Source organism: Oncorhynchus mykiss, unplaced genomic scaffold, assembly GCF_057628025.1.
Source record: "Oncorhynchus mykiss isolate SJ-2025 unplaced genomic scaffold, ASM5762802v1 scaffold93, whole genome shotgun sequence".
In the NCBI taxonomy this organism is placed as follows: Eukaryota; Metazoa; Chordata; class Actinopteri; order Salmoniformes; family Salmonidae; genus Oncorhynchus; species Oncorhynchus mykiss.
In genome coordinates this window covers 540,314-564,386 of record NW_028322092.1, presented here as the reverse complement: position 1 = coordinate 564,386, position 24,073 = coordinate 540,314, and the positions used below count along the sequence as shown (strand labels likewise).

Genomic DNA, 24,073 nt, shown 5'->3' with positions numbered 1-24,073 from the left:
GTTTGGTACAGCTGGGGGGTTAATATCAGCCTAGCGTTTAGTTTGGTACAGCCGGGGGGTTAATATCAGCCTAGCGTTTAGTTTGGTACAGCTGGGGGTTACTATCAGCCTAGCGTTTAGTTTGGTACAGCCGGGGGGTTACTATCAGCCTAGCGTTTAGTTTGGTACAGCCGGGGGGTTAATATCAGCCTAGCGTTTAGTTTGGTACAGCTGGGGGGTTAATATCAGCCTAGCGTTTAGTTTGGTACAGCCGGGGGTTAGTATCAGCCTAGCGTTTAGTTTGGCACAGCTGGGGGTTACTATCAGCCTAGCGTTTAGTTTGGTACAGCCGGGGGGTTAATATCAGCCTAGCGTTTAGTTTGGTACAGCCGGGGGTTATTATCAGCCTAGCGTTTAGTTTGGTACAGCCGGGGGGTTAATATCAGCCTAGCGTTTAGTTTGGTACAGCCGGGGGGTTAATATCAGCCTAGCGTTTAGTTTGGTACAGCCGGGGGGTTAATATCAGCCTAGCGTTTAGTTTGGTACAGCCGGGGGGTTAATATCAGCCTAGCGTTTAGTTTGGTACAGCCGGGGGGTTAGTATCAGCCTAGCGTTTAGTTTGGTACAGCCGGGGGTTAGTATCAGCCTAGCGTTTAGTTTGGTACAGCCGGGGGTTAGTATCAGCCTAGCGTTTAGTTTGGTACAGCTGGGGGTTAATATCAGCCTAGCGTTTAGTTTGGTACAGCCGGGGGGTTAGTATCAGCCTAGCGTTTAGTTTGGTACAGCTGGGGGTTAATATCAGCCTAGCGTTTAGTTTGGTACAGCCGGGGGGTTAGTATCAGCCTAGCGTTTAGTTTGGTACAGCCGGGGGGTTAGTATCAGCCTAGCGTTTAGTTTGGTACAGCTGGGGGTTAATATCAGCCTAGCGTTTAGTTTGGTACAGCCGGGGGGTTAGTATCAGCCTAGCGTTTAGTTTGGTACAGCTGGGGGTTAATATCAGCCTAGCGTTTAGTTTGGTACAGCCGGGGGGTTAGTATCAGCCTAGCGTTTAGTTTGGTACAGCCGGGGGGTTAGTATCAGCCTAGCGTTTAGTTTGGTACAGCTGGGGGTTAGTATCAGCCTAGCGTTTAGTTTGGTACAGCTGGGGGTTAGTATCAGCCTAGCGTTTAGTTTGGTACAGCCGGGGGGTTAATATCAGCCTAGCGTTTAGTTTGGTACAGCTGGGGGTTAATATCAGCCTAGCGTTTAGTTTGGTACAGCCGGGGGGTTAATATCAGCCTAGCGTTTAGTTTGGTACAGCCAGGGGGTTAGTATCAGCCTAGCGTTTAGTTTGGTACAGCCGGGGGTTAATATCAGCCTAGCGTTTAGTTTGGTACAGCCGGGGGGTTAATATCAGCCTAGCGTTTGGTTTGGTACAGCCGGGGGGTTAATATCAGCCTAGCGTTTTTAGTTTGGTACAGCTGGGGGGTTAATATCAGCCTAGCGTTTGGTTTGGTACAGCCGGGGGGTAAATATCAGCCTAGCGTTTAGTTTGGTACAGCTGGGGGGTTAATATCAGCCTAGCGTTTGGTTTGGTACAGCCGGGGGGTTAATATCAGCCTAGCGTTTAGTTTGGTACAGCCGGGGGTTAGTATCAGCCTAGCGTTTAGTTTGGTACAGCTGGGGGGTTAATATCAGCCTAGCGTTTGGTTTGGTACAGCCGGGGGGTTAATATCAGCCTAGCGTTTAGTTTGGTACAGCCGGGGGTTAGTATCAGCCTAGTGTTTAGTTTGGTAAAGCTGGGGGTTAGTATCAGCCTAGCGTTTAGTTTGGTACAGCTGGGGGTTAATATCAGCCTAGCGTTTAGTTTGGTACAGCCGGGGGGTTAATATCAGCCTAGCGTTTAGTTTGGTACAGCCGGGGGGTTAGTATCAGCCTAGCGTTTAGTTTGGTACAGCCGGGGGGTTAGTATCAGCCTAGCGTTTAGTTTGGTACAGCTGGGGGTTAATATCAGCCTAGCGTTTAGTTTGGTACAGCCGGGGGGTTAGTATCAGCCTAGCGTTTAGTTTGGTACAGCTGGGGGTTAATATCAGCCTAGCGTTTAGTTTGGTACAGCCGGGGGGTTAGTATCAGCCTAGCGTTTAGTTTGGTACAGCCGGGGGGTTAGTATCAGCCTAGCGTTTAGTTTGGTACAGCTGGGGGTTAGTATCAGCCTAGCGTTTAGTTTGGTACAGCTGGGGGTTAGTATCAGCCTAGCGTTTAGTTTGGTACAGCCGGGGGGTTAATATCAGCCTAGCGTTTAGTTTGGTACAGCTGGGGGTTAATATCAGCCTAGCGTTTAGTTTGGTACAGCCGGGGGGTTAATATCAGCCTAGCGTTTAGTTTGGTACAGCCAGGGGGTTAGTATCAGCCTAGCGTTTAGTTTGGTACAGCCGGGGGTTAATATCAGCCTAGCGTTTAGTTTGGTACAGCCGGGGGGTTAATATCAGCCTAGCGTTTGGTTTGGTACAGCCGGGGGGTTAATATCAGCCTAGCGTTTAGTTTGGTACAGCTGGGGGGTTAATATCAGCCTAGCGTTTGGTTTGGTACAGCCGGGGGGTAAATATCAGCCTAGCGTTTAGTTTGGTACAGCTGGGGGGTTAATATCAGCCTAGCGTTTGGTTTGGTACAGCCGGGGGGTTAATATCAGCCTAGCGTTTAGTTTGGTACAGCCGGGGGTTAGTATCAGCCTAGCGTTTAGTTTGGTACAGCTGGGGGGTTAATATCAGCCTAGCGTTTGGTTTGGTACAGCCGGGGGGTTAATATCAGCCTAGCGTTTAGTTTGGTACAGCCGGGGGTTAGTATCAGCCTAGTGTTTAGTTTGGTACAGCTGGGGGTTAGTATCAGCCTAGCGTTTAGTTTGGTACAGCTGGGGGTTAATATCAGCCTAGCGTTTAGTTTGGTACAGCTGGGGGGTTAATATCAGCCTAGCGTTTAGTTTGGTACAGCCGGGGGGTTAATATCAGCCTAGCGTTTGGTTTGGTACAGCCGGGGGGTTAATATCAGCCTAGCGTTTAGTTTGGTACAGCCGGGGGGTTAGTATCAGCCTAGCGTTTAGTTTGGTACAGCCGGGGGGTTAATATCAGCCTAGCGTTTAGTTTGGTACAGCCGGGGGGTTAATATCAGCCAAGCTGTCTGCCTTTCTGATGTTTCACTTTGGAATTTAGCTCTCTTTAGTACCAGACATGAACGGTGCCCAGAATAACTTTTTTCTGAGTCAGGCGAAATCACGCATCAATGTCATCATCACGGACTTACCCAAGTAAATGTCAATAGAAAACACGCTCAAACGAATGCAGCCACTGTCCTGTCATTCCAGGTTCAATGTTTGACGTGACTGAGTCAGCTGAAAAATGTCTGGCTAGCAAGCGACCAGAAGGTTATCCAGCCTGAAGGAATGAACAGGCCATTTCCAGAGAAACTATGCTGAAATAATTAACGACTGGGTCTGTAGCAACGTGACCCAAATCACTAACAACCACATTTTCTCTTCCTGTGAAATAATCCAAATAACATTTAAATGAAAAGATGTTATCGTTGTTTAATATGTCGGTAACAGTCTTATAAAACGCGAGGAGTCACCCGAGGCAGTGCTGCATGGTAAATACAGTCCCAGGTAAATGGGTTGACGGGCCGAACCCCAGGTAAATGGGTTGACTGGCCCTACGCTGTTGTGACGGGCCGAACCCCGGGTAAATGGGTTGACGGGCCGAACCCCAGGTAAATGGGTTGACTGGCCCTACGCTGTTGTGACGGGCCGAACCCCAGGTAAATGGGTTGACTGGCCCTACGCTGTTGTGACAGGCCGAACCCCGGGTAAATGGGTTGACTGGCCCTACGCTGTTGTGACGGGCCAAACCCCAGGTAAATGGGTTGACTGGCCCTACGCTGTTGTGACGGGCCGAACCCCATTTACCAGGGACTGTATTCACCATACAGCAATGCCTCGCGTGACTTATGGCTTCAATCAGTGTTGGGAAGAGTCCAGATCAGCAGTGTGCTGGAGTTGTCCTGTTTTATTGTGTTCCAGGTAACGCCATAGACAGATCAGCAGTGTGCTGGAGTTGTCCTGTTTTATTGTGTTCCAGGTAACGCCATAGACAGATCAGCAGTGTGCTGGAGTTGTCCTGTTTTATTGTGTTCCAGGTAACGCCATAGACTGATCAGCAGTGTGCTGGAGTTGTCCTGTTTTGTGTTCCAGGTAACGCCATAGACAGATCAGCAGTGTGCTGGAGTTGTCCTGTTTTATTGTGTTCCAGGTAACGCCATAGAGAAGATCATAGAAGACCAGAAGGAGTTTGAGAAGGAGAACCAGTTCATGCAAGAGGAGGTGATGGAGCCTGCCTCCACCAGTCCAGGTCTCCTATCTGACACTTCCTGGAGACTCCCAGCCAGCAGCCACATCCTGATGCGGGCCAGCCAGGTGTCCCAGGAGCTGGACAGAGGGAACCAGAGCTACCTCCGTCTGTCTCTAGGGACCTTCTTCCAGCAGCGCTCTGAGGCCCTGGGCTGTCTAGGGGAGGACCGGGAGGACGATACAGTCAAACGGGTATGGGACTTGTTCAGTGTCCTGTTGACGCCGCTCTGCAGGCCCCCGCTCTGCAGGCCGCCGCTCTGCAGGCCCCCGCTCTGCAGGCCCCCGCTCTGCAGGCCCCCGCTCTGCAGGCCCCCGCTCTGCAGGCCCCCGCTCTGCAGGCCGCCGCTCTGCAGGCCGCCGCTCTGCAGGCCGCCGCTCTGCAGGCCGCCGCTCTGCAGGCCGCCGCTCTGCAGGCCGCCGCTCTGCAGGCCCCCGCTCTGCAGGCCCCCGCTCTGCAGGCCCCCGCTCTGCAGGCCGCTGCTCTACTCTTTCACTATTCACGTAGTCTCTTAGGGTTGGTGTCCTTTTAGTTCAGGAACACAAGGCTTCGTCTCAGTCCGGGAAACCTGCCCGCGGTGCGTAGGGGATAGAAGGGAAGCCATGTTTGAGACTACCACTGAGGGTTTAAGGCTGTGATTTTTTTCCCATCACCCTTCTGACTTGACCAGTTTGTTGTTGTATCTTCTCTCCAGCCGTCGTTTGGGTACGTCATCACCTCTCCAGAGAAGAGGGAACCGTTTCCTCTGATTCAACCATCAGACTTCCTCTCTCAGGACAGCTCGGTCCACAACGACACCCTCACACACACTGACCACGACCGCACCATGAACACGGGTACGTACCGTCTGGACATCCCAGACACTTATTCCTGATTCCCACTGTGAGGCCGGCCAGGCCAGCCGGTAAGACACTTATTCCTGATTCTCACTGTGAGGCCGGCCAGGCCAGCCAGTAAGACACTTATTCCTGATTCTCACTGTGAGGCCGGCCAGGCAGTAAGACACTTATTCCTGATTCTCACTGTGAGGCCGGCCAGGCCAGGCAGTAAGACACTTATTCCTGATTCTCACTGTGAGGCCGGCCAGGCAGTAAGACACTTATTCCTGATTCTCACTGTGAGGCCGGCCAGGCAGTAAGACACTTATTCCTGATTCTCACTGTGAGGCCGGCCAGGCAGTAAGACACTTATTCCTGATTCCCACTGTGAGGCCGGCCAGGCCAGGCAGTAAGACACTTATTCCTGATTCTCACTGTGAGGCCGGCCAGGCAGTAAGACACTTATTCCTGATTCTCACTGTGAGGCCGGCCAGGCAGTAAGACACTTATTCCTGATTCCCACTGTGAGGCCGGCCAGGCAGTAAGACACTTATTCCTGATTCTCACTGTGAGGCCGGCCAGGCAGTAAGACACTTATTCCTGATTCTCACTGTGAGGCCATCCAGGCCAGGCAGTAAGACACTTATTCCTGATTCCCACTGTGAGGCCGTCCAGGCCAGGCAGTAAGACACTTATTCCTGATTCTCACTGTGAGGCCGGCCAGGCCAGGCAGTAAGACACTTATTCCTGATTCTCACTGTGAGGCCGGCTAGGCAGTAAGACACTTATTCCTGATTCTCACTGTGAGGCCGGCCAGGCCAGGCAGTAAGACACTTATTCCTGATTCCCACTGTGAGGCCAGGCCAGCCAGTAAGACACTTATTCCTGATTCCCACTGTGAGGCCGGCCAGGCCAGCCGGTAAGACACTTATTCCTGAATCCCACTGTGAGGCCGGCCAGGCCAGCCAGTAAGACACTTATTCCTGATTCTCACTGTGAGGCCGGCCAGGCCAGCCAGTAAGACACTTATTCCTGATTCTCACTGTGAGGCCGGCCAGGCAGTAAGACACTTATTCCTGATTCTCACTGTGAGGCCGGCCAGGCAGTAAGACACTTATTCCTGATTCTCACTGTGAGGCCGGCCAGCCGGTAAGACACTTATTCCTGATTCTCACTGTGAGGCCGGCCAGGCAGTAAGACACTTATTCCTGATTCTCACTGTGAGGCCGGCCAGGCCAGGCAGTAAGACACTTATTCCTGATTCCCGCTGTGAGGCCGGCCAGGCCAGGCAGTAAGACACTTATTCCTCATTCCCACTGCGAGGCCGGCCAGGCATTAAGACACTTAATCCTGATTCCCACTGTGAGGCCGGCCAGGCAGTAAGACACTTATTCCTGATTCCCACTGTGAGGCCGTCCAGGCAGTAAGACACTTATTCCTGATTCTCACTGTGAGGCCGCCCAGGCAGTAAGACACTTATTCCTGATTCCCACTGTGAGGCCAGGCCAGGCAGTAAGACACTTATTCCTGATTCCCACTGTGAGGCCAGGCCAGGCAGTAAGACACTTATTCCTGATTCCCACTGTGAGGCCAGGCCAGGCAGTAAGACACTTATTCCTGATTCCCACTGTGAGGCCGGCCAGGCCAGCCGGTAAGACACTTATTCCTGATTCCCACTGTGAGGCCGTCCAGGCAGTAAGACACTTATTCCTGATTCCCACTGTGAGGCCGTCCAGGCCAGGCAGTAAGACACTTATTCCTGATTCCCACTGTGAGGCCGGCCAGGCAGTAAGACACTTATTCCTGATTCCCACTGTGAGGCCGGCCAGGCCAGGCAGTAAGACACTTATTCCTGATTCCCACTGTGAGGCCGTCCAGGCCAGGCAGTAAGACACTTATTCCTGATTCTCACTGTGAGGCCAGGCCAGTACATTCTGACTTGGTTTGGCATAATTTTTCTTACTTGATCACTGTCATCTTTATTCCTCATTTTAAACTCATCAGTCATATTCAGAGTATCACGCATGGTGACTGATACTTCCAATGTGTTGTTATTGTAGAGGACTTGGACAAGACTGTGGAGGCAGATCCAGACAGGGTATCACCTACAGGAGATGACGAGCCAGAGCCTTGTGAATCAGCCTCTTCCCCCCTCCCTCAGGCCCTGCTCTCCCCCAGCCAGACCCTTCCCCCAGCCTCCCCCGGCAGCCTGGGCCCCAGCCCCGGCACAGACCAATCTAACCTCATGTTGTCTATCAGCACCATTGCCTCGGCCATCGCAGATGCCTCCATCTCCTCCGAGCCCTCCCAGCTGGCTGCCATGATCATGGAGCTGTCAAAGAGGAGTAGGGTACAGAGGCAACACCAGAAAGGTGTGTCGAGTACCCCATATTCATACTACATCTGACATGTTACTCTTTACTTCTGTGTGTCTGTTGTGTTTATTGGAAGGTGATGTATGCACCACTTCACCAGGTCATGAATAATGTAAAAGAGATTTGATTCTGTTTCCCAGCCTCTGTCCTGGAAGAGCAAACACCCAGCCCTAACCAGGTTCAACTGGACCAGCCCAGCCCTAACCAGGTTCAACTGGACCAGAGAATCCTACTGGAGACTCTACAGAGGAGCCAGTGTGCCGGGGACCTGCTGGAGACTCTACAGAGGAGCCAGTGTGCCGGGGACCTGCTGGAGGCTCTACAGAGGAGCCAGTGTGCCGGGGACCTGCTGGAGACTCTACAGAGGAGCCAGTGTGTCAGGGACCTGAGTGCCTTCGACATTGAAAAGTACCTGAAGCAGACCGAGGTATCCACCAGCAGCGACAGCGACCAGTCAGGCTCCTCCCACTACACTTTTGACTTCCTCGGCTGGGCCGACAGCCTCAACTCCTCCCACAGGAAGTCCCAGGCTGCATCACTTGTTGTTACTGTGGAGAACGAGAGCTCGGGTTATCAACACCAGGCTACCGAATACCAGGCTAGCACCAAGGGAGATATCTCCTCTGGCGTAGAGGCTAAGGCAGGTTTGACACAAGGTTACCCTGCTGCTATGACCCGTCCAGTCTCTGCTGGGCTACATCCAGGTTCTGGTCAGAGTGGAGTAGGCCCAGCTAACAAGACGGAGGCGAGGAGGAGTTCCATCCCCCGTCCCAGGGCCAGTTCCATCCCTACAGCCTCTGGTAAACCAGGGAGGAAGTCTGTGGGCTCTGGTCAGTTCTCCTCAACCACCACCTCCCCAGCCAAACCAGCTGCTAACAGGAAGGCTGTAGGGAATAACAGTGAGCCCCAGCCAGCTGGTGTACTGAGCAGGAGCAACACAGAGAGTGGTGGGCCTGAACTAGGAGTAGTCCGTCCAACACCCAACAACACCCCAGCCCAGAAGGTAGAGGACCCCTCCACATCTCCTGCCCCAGGCCCTAAGACCTCCCCTGGTCTGAGGAAGGGTCTGTCAGGGCCGCTGTCCCTCAGAGACATCACATCCCCCTCCCAGAGAACCAGGAGGAGCACAGTGAAGACCCACGCTACAGGGAGCAGTACAACACAGCAGGAGAAACCCAGTGGCCTGGAGAAGAGTGTTGGAGAAGCTCCTCCCAACACTGTGGCCAAACATGTTGGTTTTACTTCCTCGTGTCACAGCCCCCAGCCTGCTGCTGCACACAGGACGTACGGTCAGTCTCTGGTCCAGTCAACAACCTTATTCAGCTCTTCAACTCATTTAAGAGAGGAATTAACATGTTTGTTAAGCTTAGCTTAGTTTCGATCCCATTCTTTTCCTGGTCCTTCCGGCCAGATTGGGACATCTGGTTTTTCAATGTTGATTATAGTTTATTTGAGGTGATTTCCTGGTCTTGTGTTCTGCAGATAATGATAAAGGAGGATTTAGTTAATTGGCTAAGGAGTGTATTAATGTCCTGGTCAGGTGATGTTCTCTGGTTAGATTGTATTAATGTCCTGGTCAGGTGTTGTTCTCTGGTTAGATTGTATTAATGTCCTGGTCAGGTGTTGTTCTCTGGTTAGATTGTATTAATGTCCTGGTCAGGTGATGTTCTCTGGTTAGATTGTATTAATGTCCTGATCAGGTGTTGTTCTCTGGTTAGATTGTATTAATGTCCTGGTCAGGTGTTGTTCTCTGGTTAGATTGTATTAATGTCCTGGTCAGGTGATGTTCTCTGGTTAGATTGTATTAATGTCCTGATCAGGTGTTGTTCTCTGGTTAGATTGTATTAATGTCCTGGTCAGGTGATGATAGTAATTCGTTGTTCTCTGTAGATGTGTCTCCAGGTACTCCTGTGCATCATGCCGGAGGACCAGAGCAGAGCCAGTGCACCTTCAGACCCTCCACCTCTCCTCTCACCCACTCCTCCCCCTCACAGACCTCCTTCCCCAGCCAAGAAGGGTACACGGCTGCTTCAAATCAATCAATTATTAAATCAATCCGATGTGTCAGGTTGTTGCCCTCTACTGTGTAACTCTACTTCCTAAATCTTCCATTTCTCTCTGGTTTCTGGTGCCTCGACAGGACTGTGTCGCCCCCATCCCCCAGTGTAGGGGACAGGAGACGTCCCAGTGATCTCACTCCTCCCCAGTCTGAGTGGAGCTGTTCCAGTCCCAGCCTCAGCAGACTGACATACATCTCTCTGAATGACAGCACGGCTCTCAACACAACCGGCGTCCCAACTCCTGACAGACACAAGGTATAGTAGGCAGGGACAGACACAAGGTATAGTAGGCAGGGACTGACACAAGGTATAGTAGGCAGGGACTGACACAAGGTATAGTAGGCAGGGACTGACACAAGGTATAGTAGGCAGGGACTGACACAAGGTATAGTAGGCAGGGACTGACACAAGGTATAGTAGGCAGGGACTGACACAAGGTATAGTAGGCAGGGACTGACACAAGGTATAGTAGGCAGGGACTGACACAAGGTATAGTAGGCAGGGACTGACACAAGGTATAGTAGGCAGGGACTGACACAAGGTATAGTAGGCAGGGACTGACACAAGGTATAGTAGGCAGGGACTGACACAAGGTATAGTAGGCAGGGACTGACACAAGGTATAGTAGGCAGGGACTGACACAAGGTATAGTAGGCAGGGACTGACACAAGGTATAGTAGGCAGGGACTGACACAAGGTATAGTAGGCAGGGACTGACACAAGGTATAGTAGGCAGGGACTGACACAAGGTATAGTAGGCAGGGACTGGACCTCGTACGGGCTTCTCTTTCAAATACTCCTTTCCATGTCTCAGTGAGATTCCATCTGGCAGTTTACAAATGACCAAGAGATCAATCACACGTCGTCTGACCGAGGGCCGGAAGTGATCAGGAAGTGTCCTTGATCAGTGATCAGGACGGCTCCTGAAGCTCACCTCAGTATGACTTTAATTCCTGTCTTCCTGCTTAACAGTTCAGTTAAAACCATGAGGTCAATGGAGTCCATAGTGTTCGGTACTTAGCGAAAGGAAAATGTGTTTTCTTTCTCTGAATAGCTTTGTGCTAGCCAACTAGACTAACGCTAGCTAGCTTATGGCTACAACTGGGATAGTAATGTAGGGTGGCAGGGTAGCCTAGTGGTTAGAGCGTTGGACTAGTATCCGGAAGGTTGCAATTTCAAATCCCCAAGCTGACAAATCTGTCGTTCTGCCCCTGAACAGGCAGTTAACCCACTGTTCCTAGACCAGTTAACCCACTGTTCCTAGACCAGTTAACTCACTGTTCCTAGACCAGTTAACCCACTGTTCCTAGACCAGTTAACCCACTGTTCCTAGACCAGTTAACCCACTGTTCCTAGACCAGTTAACCCACTGTTCCTAGACCAGTTAACCCACTGTTCCTAGACCAGTTAACCCCACTGTTCCTAGACCAGTTAACCCCACTGTTCCTAGACCAGTTAACCCCACTGTTCCTAGACCAGTTAACCCACTGTTCCTAGACCAGTTAACCCACTGTTCCTAGACCAGTTAACCCACTGTTCCTAGACCAGTTAACCCACTGTTCCTAGACCAGTTAACCCACTGTTCCTAGACCAGTTAACCCACTGTTCCTAGACCAGTTAACCCACTGTTCCTAGACCAGTTAACCCCACTGTTCCTAGACCAGTTAACCCACTGTTCCTAGACCAGTTAACCCACTGTTCCTAGACCAGTTAACCCACTGTTCCTAGACCAGTTAACCCACTGTTCCTAGACCAGTTAACCCACTGTTCCTAGACCAGTTAACCCACTGTTCCTAGACCAGTTAACCCCACTGTTCCTAGACCAGTTAACCCCACTGTTCCTAGACCAGTTAACCCCACTGTTCCTAGACCAGTTAACCCACTGTTCCTAGACCAGTTAACCCACTGTTCCTAGACCAGTTAACCCACTGTTCCTAGACCGTCATTGTTCTTAACTGACTTGCCTAGGCAAGTCCACGCTGCAACGCTAGCCACTCCAACCACAGAGACTGTTATCCCTGCAAAGGGAACATCGAGAGGCACCTCTGTGCTCCTAAAACCCTGCCTGGCGTGCAGCGACTCATTTCCATGCGCAGGTAAAATGGGAGTTCACTCAACCCCGAAGTGCCCTCCGTACCACAGCTCATCCCCCGACTCTCGTTCAAGTAGTCGGGGCAGGAGGACACATTTGCAGCCGCCACCAAGCACTGTCCCCAAACCACCGTGTGTTAACACTGCCCATAACAACAAGTATCTGTTGCATCCAAGTGTCTTGGATCCCAGACGGCGCTCTGGCTCCACTAACAGACCAGTGTCTTGGAGGACTCAGTGAAAATACAACATGTCACATGTGAGGGAACAGGACTCATCCTCTACCCTGATACTCTCCTCTCTAGCCACAGTGAGGGAACAGGACTCATCCCTCATCCTCGACACGGATACTCTCCTCTCTAGAAAGTGAGGGTACAGGACTCATCCTCTACCCTGATACTCTCCTCTCTAGCCTCAGTGAGGGAACAGGACTCATCTACCCTGATACTCTCCTCTCTAGCCACAGTGAGGGAACAGGACTCATCCCTCATCCTCTACCCTGATACTCTCCTCTCTAGCCTCAGTGAGGGAACAGGACTCATCCTCTACCCTGATACTCTCCTCTCTAGCCACAGTGAGGGAACAGGACTCATCCCTCATCCTCTACCCTGATACTCTCCTCTATCCACAGTGAGGGAACAGGAGTCATCCCTCATCCTCGACACGGATACTCTCCTCTCTAGACAGTGAGGGTACAGCACTCATCCTCTACCCTGATACTCTCCTCTCTAGCCACAGTGAGGGAACAGGACTCATCCTCTACCCTGATACTCTCCTCTCTAGCCTCAGTGAGGGAACAGGACTCATCCTCTACCCCGATACTCTCCTCTCTAGCCTCAGTGAGGGAACAGGACTCATCCTCTACCCTGATACTCTCCTCTCTAGCCTCAGTGAGGGAACAGGACTCATCCCTCATCCTCTACCCTGATACTCTCCTCTCTAGCCTCAGTGAGGGAACAGGACTCATCCTCTACCCTGATACTCTCCTCTCTAGCCTCAGTGAGGGAACAGGACTCATCCCTCATCCTCTACCCTGATACTCTCCTCTCTAGCCTCTTTGAGGGAACAGGACTCATCCTCTACCCTGATACTCTCCTCTCTAGCCTCAGTGAGGGAACAGGACTCATCCCTCATCCTCTACCCTGATACTCTCCTCTCTAGCCTCAGTGAGGGAACAGGACTCATCCCTCACCTTTACCCTGATACTCTCCTCTATCCACAGTGAGGGAACAGGACTCATCCTCTACACTGGTACTCTCCTCTATCCACAGTGAAGGAACAGGACTCATCCCTCATTCTCTACACTGATACTCTCCTCTCTAGCCTCAGTGAGGGAGCAGGACTCATCCCTCATTCTCTACACTGATACTCTCCTCTCTAGCCTCAGTGAGGGAGCAGGACTCATCCCTCATTCTCTACACTGATAAGGATCTACACGCACAAGGATCTTCTGAGCCAAGTGAACGGGGAGATTCTTCACCCTCACCCAGAAACCCTGGGTGTGGCCCGTGAGAGGTTGAATCTTAATGCGACTGGCCTGCCACTTGTCGCCATTGAGACTATCCAGAGTGCCTGGGCCCCTTCTACACGCTCACTGTATGACAAGTGGTGTGTTTTTGGGTCACACCACTTCTCAAAAACAGAAATCTTACCCATGCTCTGTTGTCCGTGGCTCTATGCTTCCTCCACTGTTAACCTCTCTGGGATATGTGTGACGCTAGCGTCCCGCCTGGCCTAAAGCCAGGGAATATAATATAAAAATCAAACATTCATGAAATCACACATGCTAGATGGCAAATTAAAGATACACTTGTGAATCCAGCCAACATGTCAGATTTCAAAAAGGCTTTTCGGCGAAAGCAAACGATGCTATTATCTGAGGATAGCACCTCCGTAAACAGAGAGAAAAGCATATTTCACATCACAAATGGTCCTTTTGTCCTTTTGTTTGATTTAATTCCCTCTATATATATATATATATATATATATATTATAACAGTTTTATATATATATATATATATCCTAAATGTCCATTTATTTGGTGCGTTTGATGCAGAAAAACACCGGTTCCAACTTGCTCAACGTGACTTCAAAATATCTTAATTTACCTTTAAACTTTGCCAAAACATTTCAACAACTACTTTTGTAATACAACTTTAGGTATTTTTTTTTACATATATAATCGATAAAATTGAAGGCGGGATAATCTGTGTTCAATACAGGAGGAAAACAAACTGTAGCTAGCGTTCTGGTCACGCGCCTCTAACAGTACACTACAAGTGACCCTCGTTCTGAACAGGGCTACTTCTTCATTACACAAAGGAAAAACCTCAACCAATTTCTAAAGACTGTTGACATCCAGTGGAAGCGAAGCGGTCAGTCAAGCAGTCAAGCAGTGCATTTCAAACACAGATTCAACCACAAAGACCAGTGAGGTTTTTCAATGCCTCGTAAAGAAGGGCACCTGGTGGTAGATGGGTCAAAATAAAAAAAGCAGACATTGAATATCCCTTTGAGCATGGTGAAGTTATTAATTACACTTTGGATGATGTATCAATACACCCAGTCACTAAAATGATACAGGCGTCCTTCCTAACTCAGTTGCCGGAGAGGAAGGAAACCCCTCAGTGATTTCAATGGTGACTTCAAAACAGTTAGTTTTAATTGCTGTGATAGGAGAACTGAGGATGGATCAACGTTGTAGTTAGTCCACAATACTAATCTAATTCACATAGTGAAAAGGTCTGTATAGAATACAAACATTCCAAAACATGCATCCTGTTTGCAACAAGGCACTAAAGTTAAACTGCAAAACAAATGTGGCAAAGCAATTCACTTTTTGTCCTGTTTGGTTCAAATCCAATACAACACAACACAACACTGAGTACCACTCTTCATATTTTCAAGCATTGTGGTGACTGCATCATGTTATGAGTATGCTTGTCATCGTTGAGGAGTTTTTTTTTAGGATAAAAAGAAACAGAATGGAGCTAATCACAGGCAAAATCCTAGAGGAAACCCTGGTTCAGTCTGCTTTCCACCAGACACTTGGATTCACCTTTCAGCAGGACAATAACCTAAAACACAAGGCCAAATCTACCCTGGAATTGCTTACCAAGAAGACCAGTGAATGTTTCTGAGTGGCCAAGTTTACACTTTTGACCTAATTCTGCTTAAAAATCTATGGCAAGACCTGAAAATGGTTGTCTGGCAATGATCAGCAACCCATTTGACAGAACATGAAGAAGAATGGGCCAATGTTGCACAATCCAGGTGTGGAACGCTCTTAGATTTACCCAGAAAGACTCACAGCAGTAATCACTGTCAACATGTATTGACTCAGGGGGTTGAAGACTTGTCTAGGCAACATTATATTAGTGATTCATTTTTACAGAAATGTTTTACAAATGTTCACATTTTTCTTCCGCTTTGTCATTTTCCAAAGTATTTTGTGGAAAAAGTCAAAGGGATGTGAATATTTTCTGACGGCGCTGAATCTCTCATCAGAGAACCGAGGTGAAGTAACCTTGAGTTTTGGGTGCTTGTCTTGCTTGTTGTTGCACAATGTTAAGTTGAATGACGGTCATCTGCCTGGAAATACTCAGCTATGTCATGTCGTGGAGTTACCACATGAAGGAATAACCAACTGACTGCGTGATATCTCTCTCCCTTCCCCAGAGTCATGGCACCATGTCTCTGAGCACCACTATCATCAGGGCCAGTCCCACCCCGCCAGTAGAAGGGGCTGATACCCAGAGTCCTACAGGTCAGGAGCTACCTCCTCACCGCTCTACAGACGTCCTCTGTCCTCCTAGACAGTCCAAGAGCCCAGAGTCTCTTCACCACTCAAACGGTCCTCGTAGTGGCTCGGTAGACCTGCGGAGTGGTTCAGGTCTGGGCTTCACACGCAGCCAGAGTGAGTGTAACTATCACTGTGGGAACAATAGAGACTACAACCAGCAGAAACGCCACTCCGAACCCAACTCACACCTTCTCACCAAGTTGGATTCTGGCTACTCCAGCAACCTGAACATCCAGCAGCCCAGCAGTATGGGGGGCCAGGGGAACCAGCAGTGGTCTGGAGTCTCAGCCCAGGGGAGTGAGGTCTATCCTGGGTCCAGGACAGTCTTCGGCTTGCCTTCCTCCGAGGACCTGTGCTACATGCCCATCTCCAGCTTCAAGCCCCAGGGCTCCATGGTGGACCTGCCTCCAGGGGTCCCTAGCCTCCTGACGGGGCGCTCCCTCTTCAGTTCCCAGCTGGCACAGCAGAACCTGGGCTCAGATGGAGCTCTTCACCCTGGTCTCCCTCTGCCTGCTCCCTACCACCACATGGCAGCAGCAGGGAACGGCCTGTATGGTCATGCTATGTCCTCACGGTTAGGACCCAACGTTGACCCCTCAGTCAGACACCTCCACAGCTCTGGGGGTCTGGGTGTCTCTGGGCCAGGTGGACCAGGAGGTCCCGGGGGTCTGTACCACTGCTCTAAGCCCCACCTCAAACCCTTGGACCCAGGACTGATGGAGGGGAACCCCTACAACCAGCACTGTGTAGCCTCGTGGTCTGACGGCAGCCTTCCTGAACCCACAGGTAAGTCTTAAATCAGTTCTGGAATGTTCTCTTGAATCACTCGAGATAAGAGGGTGTGTTGCACTAGGAAGAGTTCAAAACGGTTCATCTCACTCTTGAGTGATTTTTAAATAAATGTCATTTTGTAAGCTTTCAGATAACCCTGGACCCCTCTCTCCCTCTCCAATCCTCCAGCCCAGGTCGTGATCCCTGAGGAGCTGAGGTTCCCCCATGCCTGCTGTGTGGGCATCTCCTCTCAGACCTCACTGGGCATCTTCAATCCCTCCGAGCGCTGGCAGCAGGTCTCCATCACCGTCACCAGTCTGGCCATCAACGGAGAGAAGGTGTCATTTTGTTTCTAATAAATTTGTAAAGAGGACAATGATTTAGAGAGAATTGTATGGTCTGAAATAGTGTCAGCAAATGTGTAAATGTAAAAAAAAAAAAATATGCTAGAGAATATTTTAAGCAAATTGAGAGCCAATAAATACTCCCGGAAATGTAACCACTCTGAAGAACTAGGAACTGCTGTCAAACCATAATGACCATTTCCTGTCCCACCCAGGTTGATTCATTCCCGTACCAGTGGCTGATAGTGAAGAACTAGGAACTGCTGTCGAACCGTAATGACCATTTCCTGTCCCACCCAGGTTGAATCATTCCCGTACCAGTGGCTGATAGTGAAGAACAAGACCATCATTGGCCCTAAGAGCACGGAGGAGCAGAAGGTGTTGTTCATCCCACCTCAGGCCGGGGTGTACCAAGCTGTCCTCAGTGTCTCCTCCTGGCCTGCCTCCGCTGAGGCCCAGGCTGTCGCCCGCGCCGAGGTGTTCGCCAAGAGGGTGGTCCTCGTCGCCATGGCAGAGAACCCTGCTCTGGAGGTAAGGGGGGTGTGGCTGATCAGTTGTTGGCTTGAATCCCAAGTGAGGAGTCCCAAGATCAACTATTGTCGATCGTTAGTTAGCTTTGAGTCCATGTCAGGACAGGAAGGGCACCTACTACGTGGGCATACTTCCTGTTTGGTTTGTTTTACTTCTTATATTTCAGTGTTTTGAAATAACAGTTGTGTAAAACCTCAAGGTCTCTGTTCTAGTTGGTTCATATCAGTTATGTTGTTTCTCCACTATAACAGATAACACACATACTGTTCTGGGTTGTTTCTCCACTGTAACACAGTGTGTTCTGGGTGGTTTCTCCACTGTAACACAGTGTGTTCTGGGTGGTTTCTCCACTGTAACACACTGTGTTCTGGGTGGTTTCTCCACTGTAACACACTGTGTTCTGGGTGGTTTCTCCACTGTAACACACTGTGTTCTGGGTGGTTTCTCCACTGTAACACACTGTGTTCTGGGTGGTTTCTCCACTGTAACACACTGTGTTCTGGGTGGTTTCTCCACTGTAACACACTGTGTTCTGGGTGGTTTCTCCACTGTAACACACTGTGTTCTGGGTGGTTTCTCCACTGTAACACACTGTGTTCTGGGTGGTTTCTCCACTGTAACACACTGTGTTCTGGGTGGTTTCTCCACTGTAACACACTGTGTTCTGGGTGGTTTCTCCACTAACACACTGTGTTCTGGGTGGTTTCTCCACTGTAACACACTGTGTTCTGGGTGGTTTCTCCACTGTAACACACTGTGTTCTGGGTGGTTTCTCCACTGTAACACACTGTGTTCTGGGTGGTTTCTCCACTGTAACACACTGTGCTCTGGGTGGTTTCTCCACTGTAACACACTGTGCTCTGGGTGGTTTCTCCACTAACACACTGTGTTCTGGGTGGTTTCTCCACTGTAACGCACTGTGTTCTGGGTGGTTTCTCCACTGTAACACACTGTGTTCTGGGTGGTTTCTCCACTGTAACACTGTGCTCTGGGTGGTTTCTCCACTAACACACTGTGTTCTGGGTGGTTTCTCCACTGTAACGCACTGTGTTCTGGGTGGTTTCTCCTCTCCAGGTGGATGTAGGGAAGTGTGGCAGTCTGGACTTCGGAGACCTGGCAGGTGGCAGTGCCAAAGCTCTCCCTCTGAAGCTGCTGAACAGGACTCAGGCCACCGTACCTATTAGACTGGTTATCAGTGCTGTAAGACAATACAATACAATGCACCACATTACCATACAATGCTATGCAGTACATTACAGTACATTACATTACAACACAATACAGTACAATGCTATGCGCTACATTACCATGCAATACAGTGCAGTACGTTGCTGTGCGGTACAGTACGATGCTGTGCTGTGCAGTACGATGCTGTGCTGTGCAGTGCGGTGCAGTACGGTGCTGTGCAGTGCGGTGCAGTACGGTGCTGTGCGGTGCGGTGCAGTACGGTGCTGTGCGGTGCGGTGCAGTACGATGCTGTGCGGTGCGGTGCAGTACGATGCTGTGCAGTGCGATGCTGTGCAGTGCGGTGCAGTACGATGCTGTGCAGTGCGATGCTGTGCAGTACGATGCAGTGCAATGCAGTGCTGTACGATGCAGTGCAGTACGATGCAGTGCAGTACGATGCAGTGCAGTGCAGTGCGATGCAGTGCAGTGCAGTGCAGTACGATGCAGTGCAGTGCAGTACGATGCTATGCAGTACAATGGAATGCAGTACAGCTTCGGGACAATAACTAATGTTTTGTGGGTCAGTACTCTTCTGTCTGGGTTGTGCAGAACTTTGTCCTGCTGCCCTCAATTTCAACAGCCATGGCCCTCGATGTCCCCTTGTGTGGCCGGCCGTAATGCTACCTAAAATGTACATTCCTTGCAGCCAAAGTGTCCGTTGTGCCCTTTGGGTTAGTATAATAATTATAATTCCCTTCTCCCCGCTGCCAATCGCCGTGCTTCAAAGCACCTCACTCACATGGCTCTGTCAGTTATCTCAATTCTTATTAGTCAATGTTCGTCATGTGATCAGGTCCTGCACTGCGCCCGTCCCGCCACAGGAGTCGCTAGTGCGCGATGGGACAAAGACATCCCTGCCGGCCAAACCCATCCCCTAACCCGGACGACGCTGTGCCGAGTGTGTGCCGCCCCAGCCGGCTGCGACAGGGCCTGGACTTTAACCCAGAATCTCTAGTGGCACAGCTAGCACTGCAATGTGTGCCTTAGACCTTAGACCACTTGGCCACTCAGGAGGTCCTGATCAGGTCCTTCTGACAGTCATCTCAGCATCGCCATAGGCTACAAGTGAAGACGGACTCATCGCAGTAGGCTACAAGTGAAGACGGACTCGTCGAAGTAGGCTACAAGTGAAGACGGACTCATCGGGGATGCAACGGCGCCCGTCCTTATGGAATCCCGAGGCACACATCAACTGTTCATCAGCCAACTCCTGGCAGAAGGAGGACGACAGGCACCGGCCTTTCTCTCCTGGCAAAAGGACCAGTGCCTCCAGTATGACAAATTCAAGCCTTTAGATATTAATAATGATCCTATTGGTCAAGCATTACTGTCATCTAGCCTGCTACATTGTCTGGCGCCTCCCTCCTGGGAGCATCGGTCAGGACATGAGACTGGAAGCTCAATATGCCAGGCTGTCGCCTGAGGCTCAGTATGCCAGGCTCAGTATGCCAGGCTGTCGCCTGAGGCTCAGTATGCCAGGCTGTCGATCACCACTTAAAATCCGGAAATTCCAGGCCTAATGTCATCTTTCTGTTACTCAAAAACACTTAGATATTTTTAAATATTTGGCTGTACACGCCCTCTTTGATAGATATTGTCTTTTGTGATGTCATATTTCTAGAACGCCACGGCCTGGCGCTGCTTCACCTTCTCCAAGAGTCCCGTTGCCATGACAGCTGAGGGCTTGCTGCAGGCGGGAACTCTGACATCACTGGCCGCTCCGTCCGTCATGAACCACGTGATGCACGCCAGCTACGGAGAGGTGAGTAACCCTGGAGTGACCTAGTCTCAGTGACTTGTGACTTCAATAGCTGAGTAGTTTGAGGGATGTTTTGGAATGTTGTTTTGTGTTGTATTTCAGAATCCAGAGAGCTTCATGGTTTGGGTCCACTTCCACGCTCCACAGAAGTACCAGTCCTGTTCAGGTATGACCCCTGTCCTGGCTCCGTGAATATTAATACACGAAGATGCCAATCAGCCACCAATCACAGCTGATGTTTGTCATGTCTAATGTCATACAGGTGGTCTAGGTCCAGCTGATCTGTACAGTGATGTCATACAGGTGATTTAGGTCCAGCTGATGAGTACAGTGATGTCATACAGGTGATCTAGGTCCAGTGGATGAGTACAGTGATGTCATACAGGTGGTCTAGGTCCAGCGGATGAGTACAGTGATGTCATACAGGTGGTCTAGGTCCAGTGGATGAGTACAGTGATGTCATACAGGTGGTCTAGGTCCAGCGGATGAGTACAGTGATGTCATACAGGTGGTCTAGGTCCAGCGGATGAGTACAGTGATGTCATACAGGTGGTCTGGGTCCAGCTGATCTGTACAGTGATGTCATACAGGTGATTTAGGTCCAGCTGATGAGTACAGTGATGTCATACAGGTGATCTAGGTCCAGTGGATGAGTACAGTGATGTCATACAGGTGGTCTAGGTCCAGCGGATGAGTACAGTGATGTCATACAGGTGATCTAGGTCCAGTGGATGAGTACAGTGATGTCATACAGGTGATCTAGGTCCAGCGGATGAGTACAGTGCGCGGGTGGACATCGAGGTGGACTGTCCAGGCCCCAGTCATGTGATCAGGAGCGTCCCTCTCAGAGCCAGGTCTGGAACAGCCAGAGTACACGCCCCTAAAGACCTGCAGGTAGGAACTGACCCGCAGCACTGCTGACATGAGACTAGTCTTTATATTCAGGGTTTAACTGGGAAACCAGTGTGTTGTATTGCCTTAATAACACATTCCGTATTAGAGTTAGGGTTGACCTTTTGTGTGATGTTGATATTTCTGTAATTCTTTCCTCATATCATTTTTGGGGGTGGGCAGAATGTTAACCTCTCAGCAGCGTTGGGTGAGTCCAGCACGCAAACTCTGCCTCTGAAGAACGCAGGGAACATTGATGTTCAGCTGAAACTCAAGGTATTCTGTCCCTTTTACTTCCCTGTTTGATCTGTGGTTTGGATAAGCCTGGGGGATGTGGTTTGGATAAGCCTGGGGGATGTGGTTTGGATAAGCCTGGGGGATGTGGTTTGGATAAGCCTGGGGGATGTGGTTTGGATAAGCCTGGGGGATGTGGTTTGGATAAGCCTGGGGGATGTGGTTTGGATAAGCCTGGGGGATGTGGTTTGGATAAGCCTGGGGTATGTGGTTTGGATAAGCCTGGGGGATGTGGTTTGGATAAGCCTGGGGGATGTGGTTTGGATAAGCCTGGGGGATGTGGTTTGGATAAGCCTGGGGGATGTGGTTTGGATAAGCCTGGGGGATGTGGTTTGGATAAGCCTGGGGGATGTGGTTTGGATAAGCCTGGGGGATGTGGTTTGGATAAGCCTGGGGTATGTGGTTTGGATAAGCCTGGGGTATGTGGTTTGGATAAGCCTGGGGTATGTGGTTTGGATAAGCCTGGAGGATGTGGTTTGGATAAGCCTGGGGGATGTGGTTTGGATAAGCCTGGGGGATGTGGTTTGGATAAGCCTGGAGGATGTGTTGTGGTTTGGATAAGACTGGGGGATGTGTTGTGGTTTGGATAAGACTGGGGGATGTGTTGTGGTTTGGATAAGACTGGGGGATGTGTTGTGGTTTGGATAAGACTGGGGGATGTGTTGTGGTTTGGATAAGACTGGGGGATGTGTTGTGGTTTGGATAAGACTGGGGGATGTGTTGTGGTTTGGATAAGACTGGGGGATGTGTTGTGGTTTGGATAAGCCTGGGGGATGTGTTGTGGTTTGGATAAGCCTGGGGGATGTTGTGGTTTGGATAAGCCTGGGGGATGTGTTGTGGTTTGGATAAGCCTGGGGGATGTGTTGTGGTTTGGATAAGCCTGGGGGATGTGTTGTGGTTTGGATAAGCCTGGGGGATGTGTTGTGGTTTGGATAAGCCTGGGGGATGTGGTTTGGATAAGCCTGGGGGATGTGGTTTGGATAAGCCTGGGGGATGTGGTTTGGATAAGCCTGGGGGATGTGGTTTGGATAAGCCTGGGGGATGTGTTGTGGTTTGGATAAGCCTGGGGGATGTGTTGTGGTTTGGATAAGCCTGGGGGATGTGTTGTGGTTTGGATAAGACTGGGGGATGTGTTGTGGTTTGGATAAGCCTGGGGGATGTGGTGTGGTTTGGATAAGCCTGGGGGATGTGTTGTGGTTTGGATAAGCATGGGGGATGTGTTGTGGTTTGGATAAGCCTGGGGGATGTGGTTTGGATAAGACTGGGGGATGTGTTGTGGTTTGGATAAGACTGGGGGATGTGTTGTGGTTTGGATAAGCCTGGGGGATGTGTTGTGGTTTGGCTGACTGTTGATATGACCTCCTGGGTGGTGCTGACTGTTGGTTGATATGACCTCCTGGGTGGTGCTGACTGTTGGTTGATATGACCTCCTGGGTGGTGCTGACTGTTGGTTGATATGACCTCCTGGGTGGTGCTGACTGTTGGTATGACCTCCTGTGGGGTGCTGACTGTTGGTTGATATGACCTCCTGGGTGGTGCTGACTGTTGACTTGACCTCCTGGGTGGTGCTGACTGTTGGTATGACCTCCTGTGGGGTGCTGACTGTTGGTTGATATGACCTCCTGGGTGGTGCTGACTGTTGGTATGACCTCCTGTGGGGTGCTGACTGTTGGTTGGTATGACCTCCTGGGTGGTGCTGACTGTTGGTATGACCTCCTGTGTGGTGCTGACTGTTGGTATGACCTCCTGTGTGGTGCTGACTGTTGGTATGACCTCCTGTGTGGTGCTGACTGTTGGTTGATATGACCTCCTGGGTGGTGCTGACTGTTGGTATGACCTCCTGGGTGGTGCTGACTGTTGGTATGACCTCCTGTGGGGTGCTGACTGTTGGTATGACCTCCTGTGTGGTGCTGACTGTTGGTATGACCTCCTGTGTGGTGCTGACTGTTGGTATGACCTCCTGTGTGGTGCTGACTGTTGGTATGACCTCCTGTGTGGTGCTGACTGTTGACTTGACCTCCTGTGTGGTGCTGACTGTTGGTATGACCTCCTGTGTGGTGCTGACTGTTGGTATGACCTCCTGTGTGGTGCTGACTGTTGGTATGACCTCCTGTGTGGTGCTGACTGTTGGTATGACCTCCTGTGTGGTGCTGACTGTTGGTATGACCTCCTGTGTGGTGCTGACTGTTGGTATGACCTCCTGTGTGGTTCTTGTCTACAGAACAGCGGTGGTGATGGCTGTTTCTCTGTGAGTCCTGTTGACCTGTGTCTGCGTGCCGGGGAGGAGCATGGCATTGTGGTCTCGTTCACCTCTCAGGGCGGCAGGAAGAACCGAGAGAGGTACTTTTTTAATTTTTTTTCTTTTTTTACACACTTCAGAGTTGTGAACATCTAGCCTTGTAGAAAGCCTTCTACATTTCTCAGTGTTGTGAACATCTAGCCTTGTAGAAAGCCTTCTACATTTCTCAGTGTTGTGAACATCTAGCCTTGTAGAAAGCCTTCTACATTTCTCAGTGTTGTGAACATCTAGCCTTGTGAAAAGCCTTCTACATTACTCAGTGTTGTGAACATCTAGCCTTGTAGAAAGCCTTCTACATTACTCAGTGTTGTGAACATCTAGCCTTGTGGAAAGCCTTCTACATTACTCAGTGTTGTGAACATCTAGCCTTGTAGAAAGCCTTCTACATTACTCAGTGTTGTGAACATCTAGCCTTGTAGAAAGCCTTCTACATTACTCAGTGTTGTGAACATCTAGCCT

At 50.4% G+C, this 24,073-nt stretch overlaps 1 protein-coding gene across 10 annotated transcripts in view; it reads left to right on the top strand.

Annotated features, from left to right (window-relative positions):
- LOC149970091 (centrosomal protein of 192 kDa-like) overlaps nt 1-24,073 on the top strand; it is an 88,896-nt gene that overhangs the window by 29,593 nt on the left and 35,230 nt on the right. For 9 of the 10 annotated variants that reach the window (XM_090228604.1, XM_090228598.1, XM_090228602.1 and 6 more), the window contains exons 15-29: nt 4,257-4,546; nt 5,047-5,188; nt 7,231-7,542; nt 7,686-8,834; nt 9,436-9,562; nt 9,686-9,860; nt 15,375-16,284; nt 16,459-16,607; nt 16,914-17,144; nt 18,219-18,344; nt 19,993-20,133; nt 20,233-20,296; nt 20,885-21,024; nt 21,205-21,297; nt 23,537-23,655. In XM_090228604.1, the coding sequence (XP_090084730.1) occupies nt 4,257-4,546; nt 5,047-5,188; nt 7,231-7,542; nt 7,686-8,834; nt 9,436-9,562; nt 9,686-9,860; nt 15,375-16,284; nt 16,459-16,607; nt 16,914-17,144; nt 18,219-18,344; nt 19,993-20,133; nt 20,233-20,296; nt 20,885-21,024; nt 21,205-21,297; nt 23,537-23,655 (4,168 nt within the window). The other variant, XM_090228606.1, reaches the window with a different exon arrangement.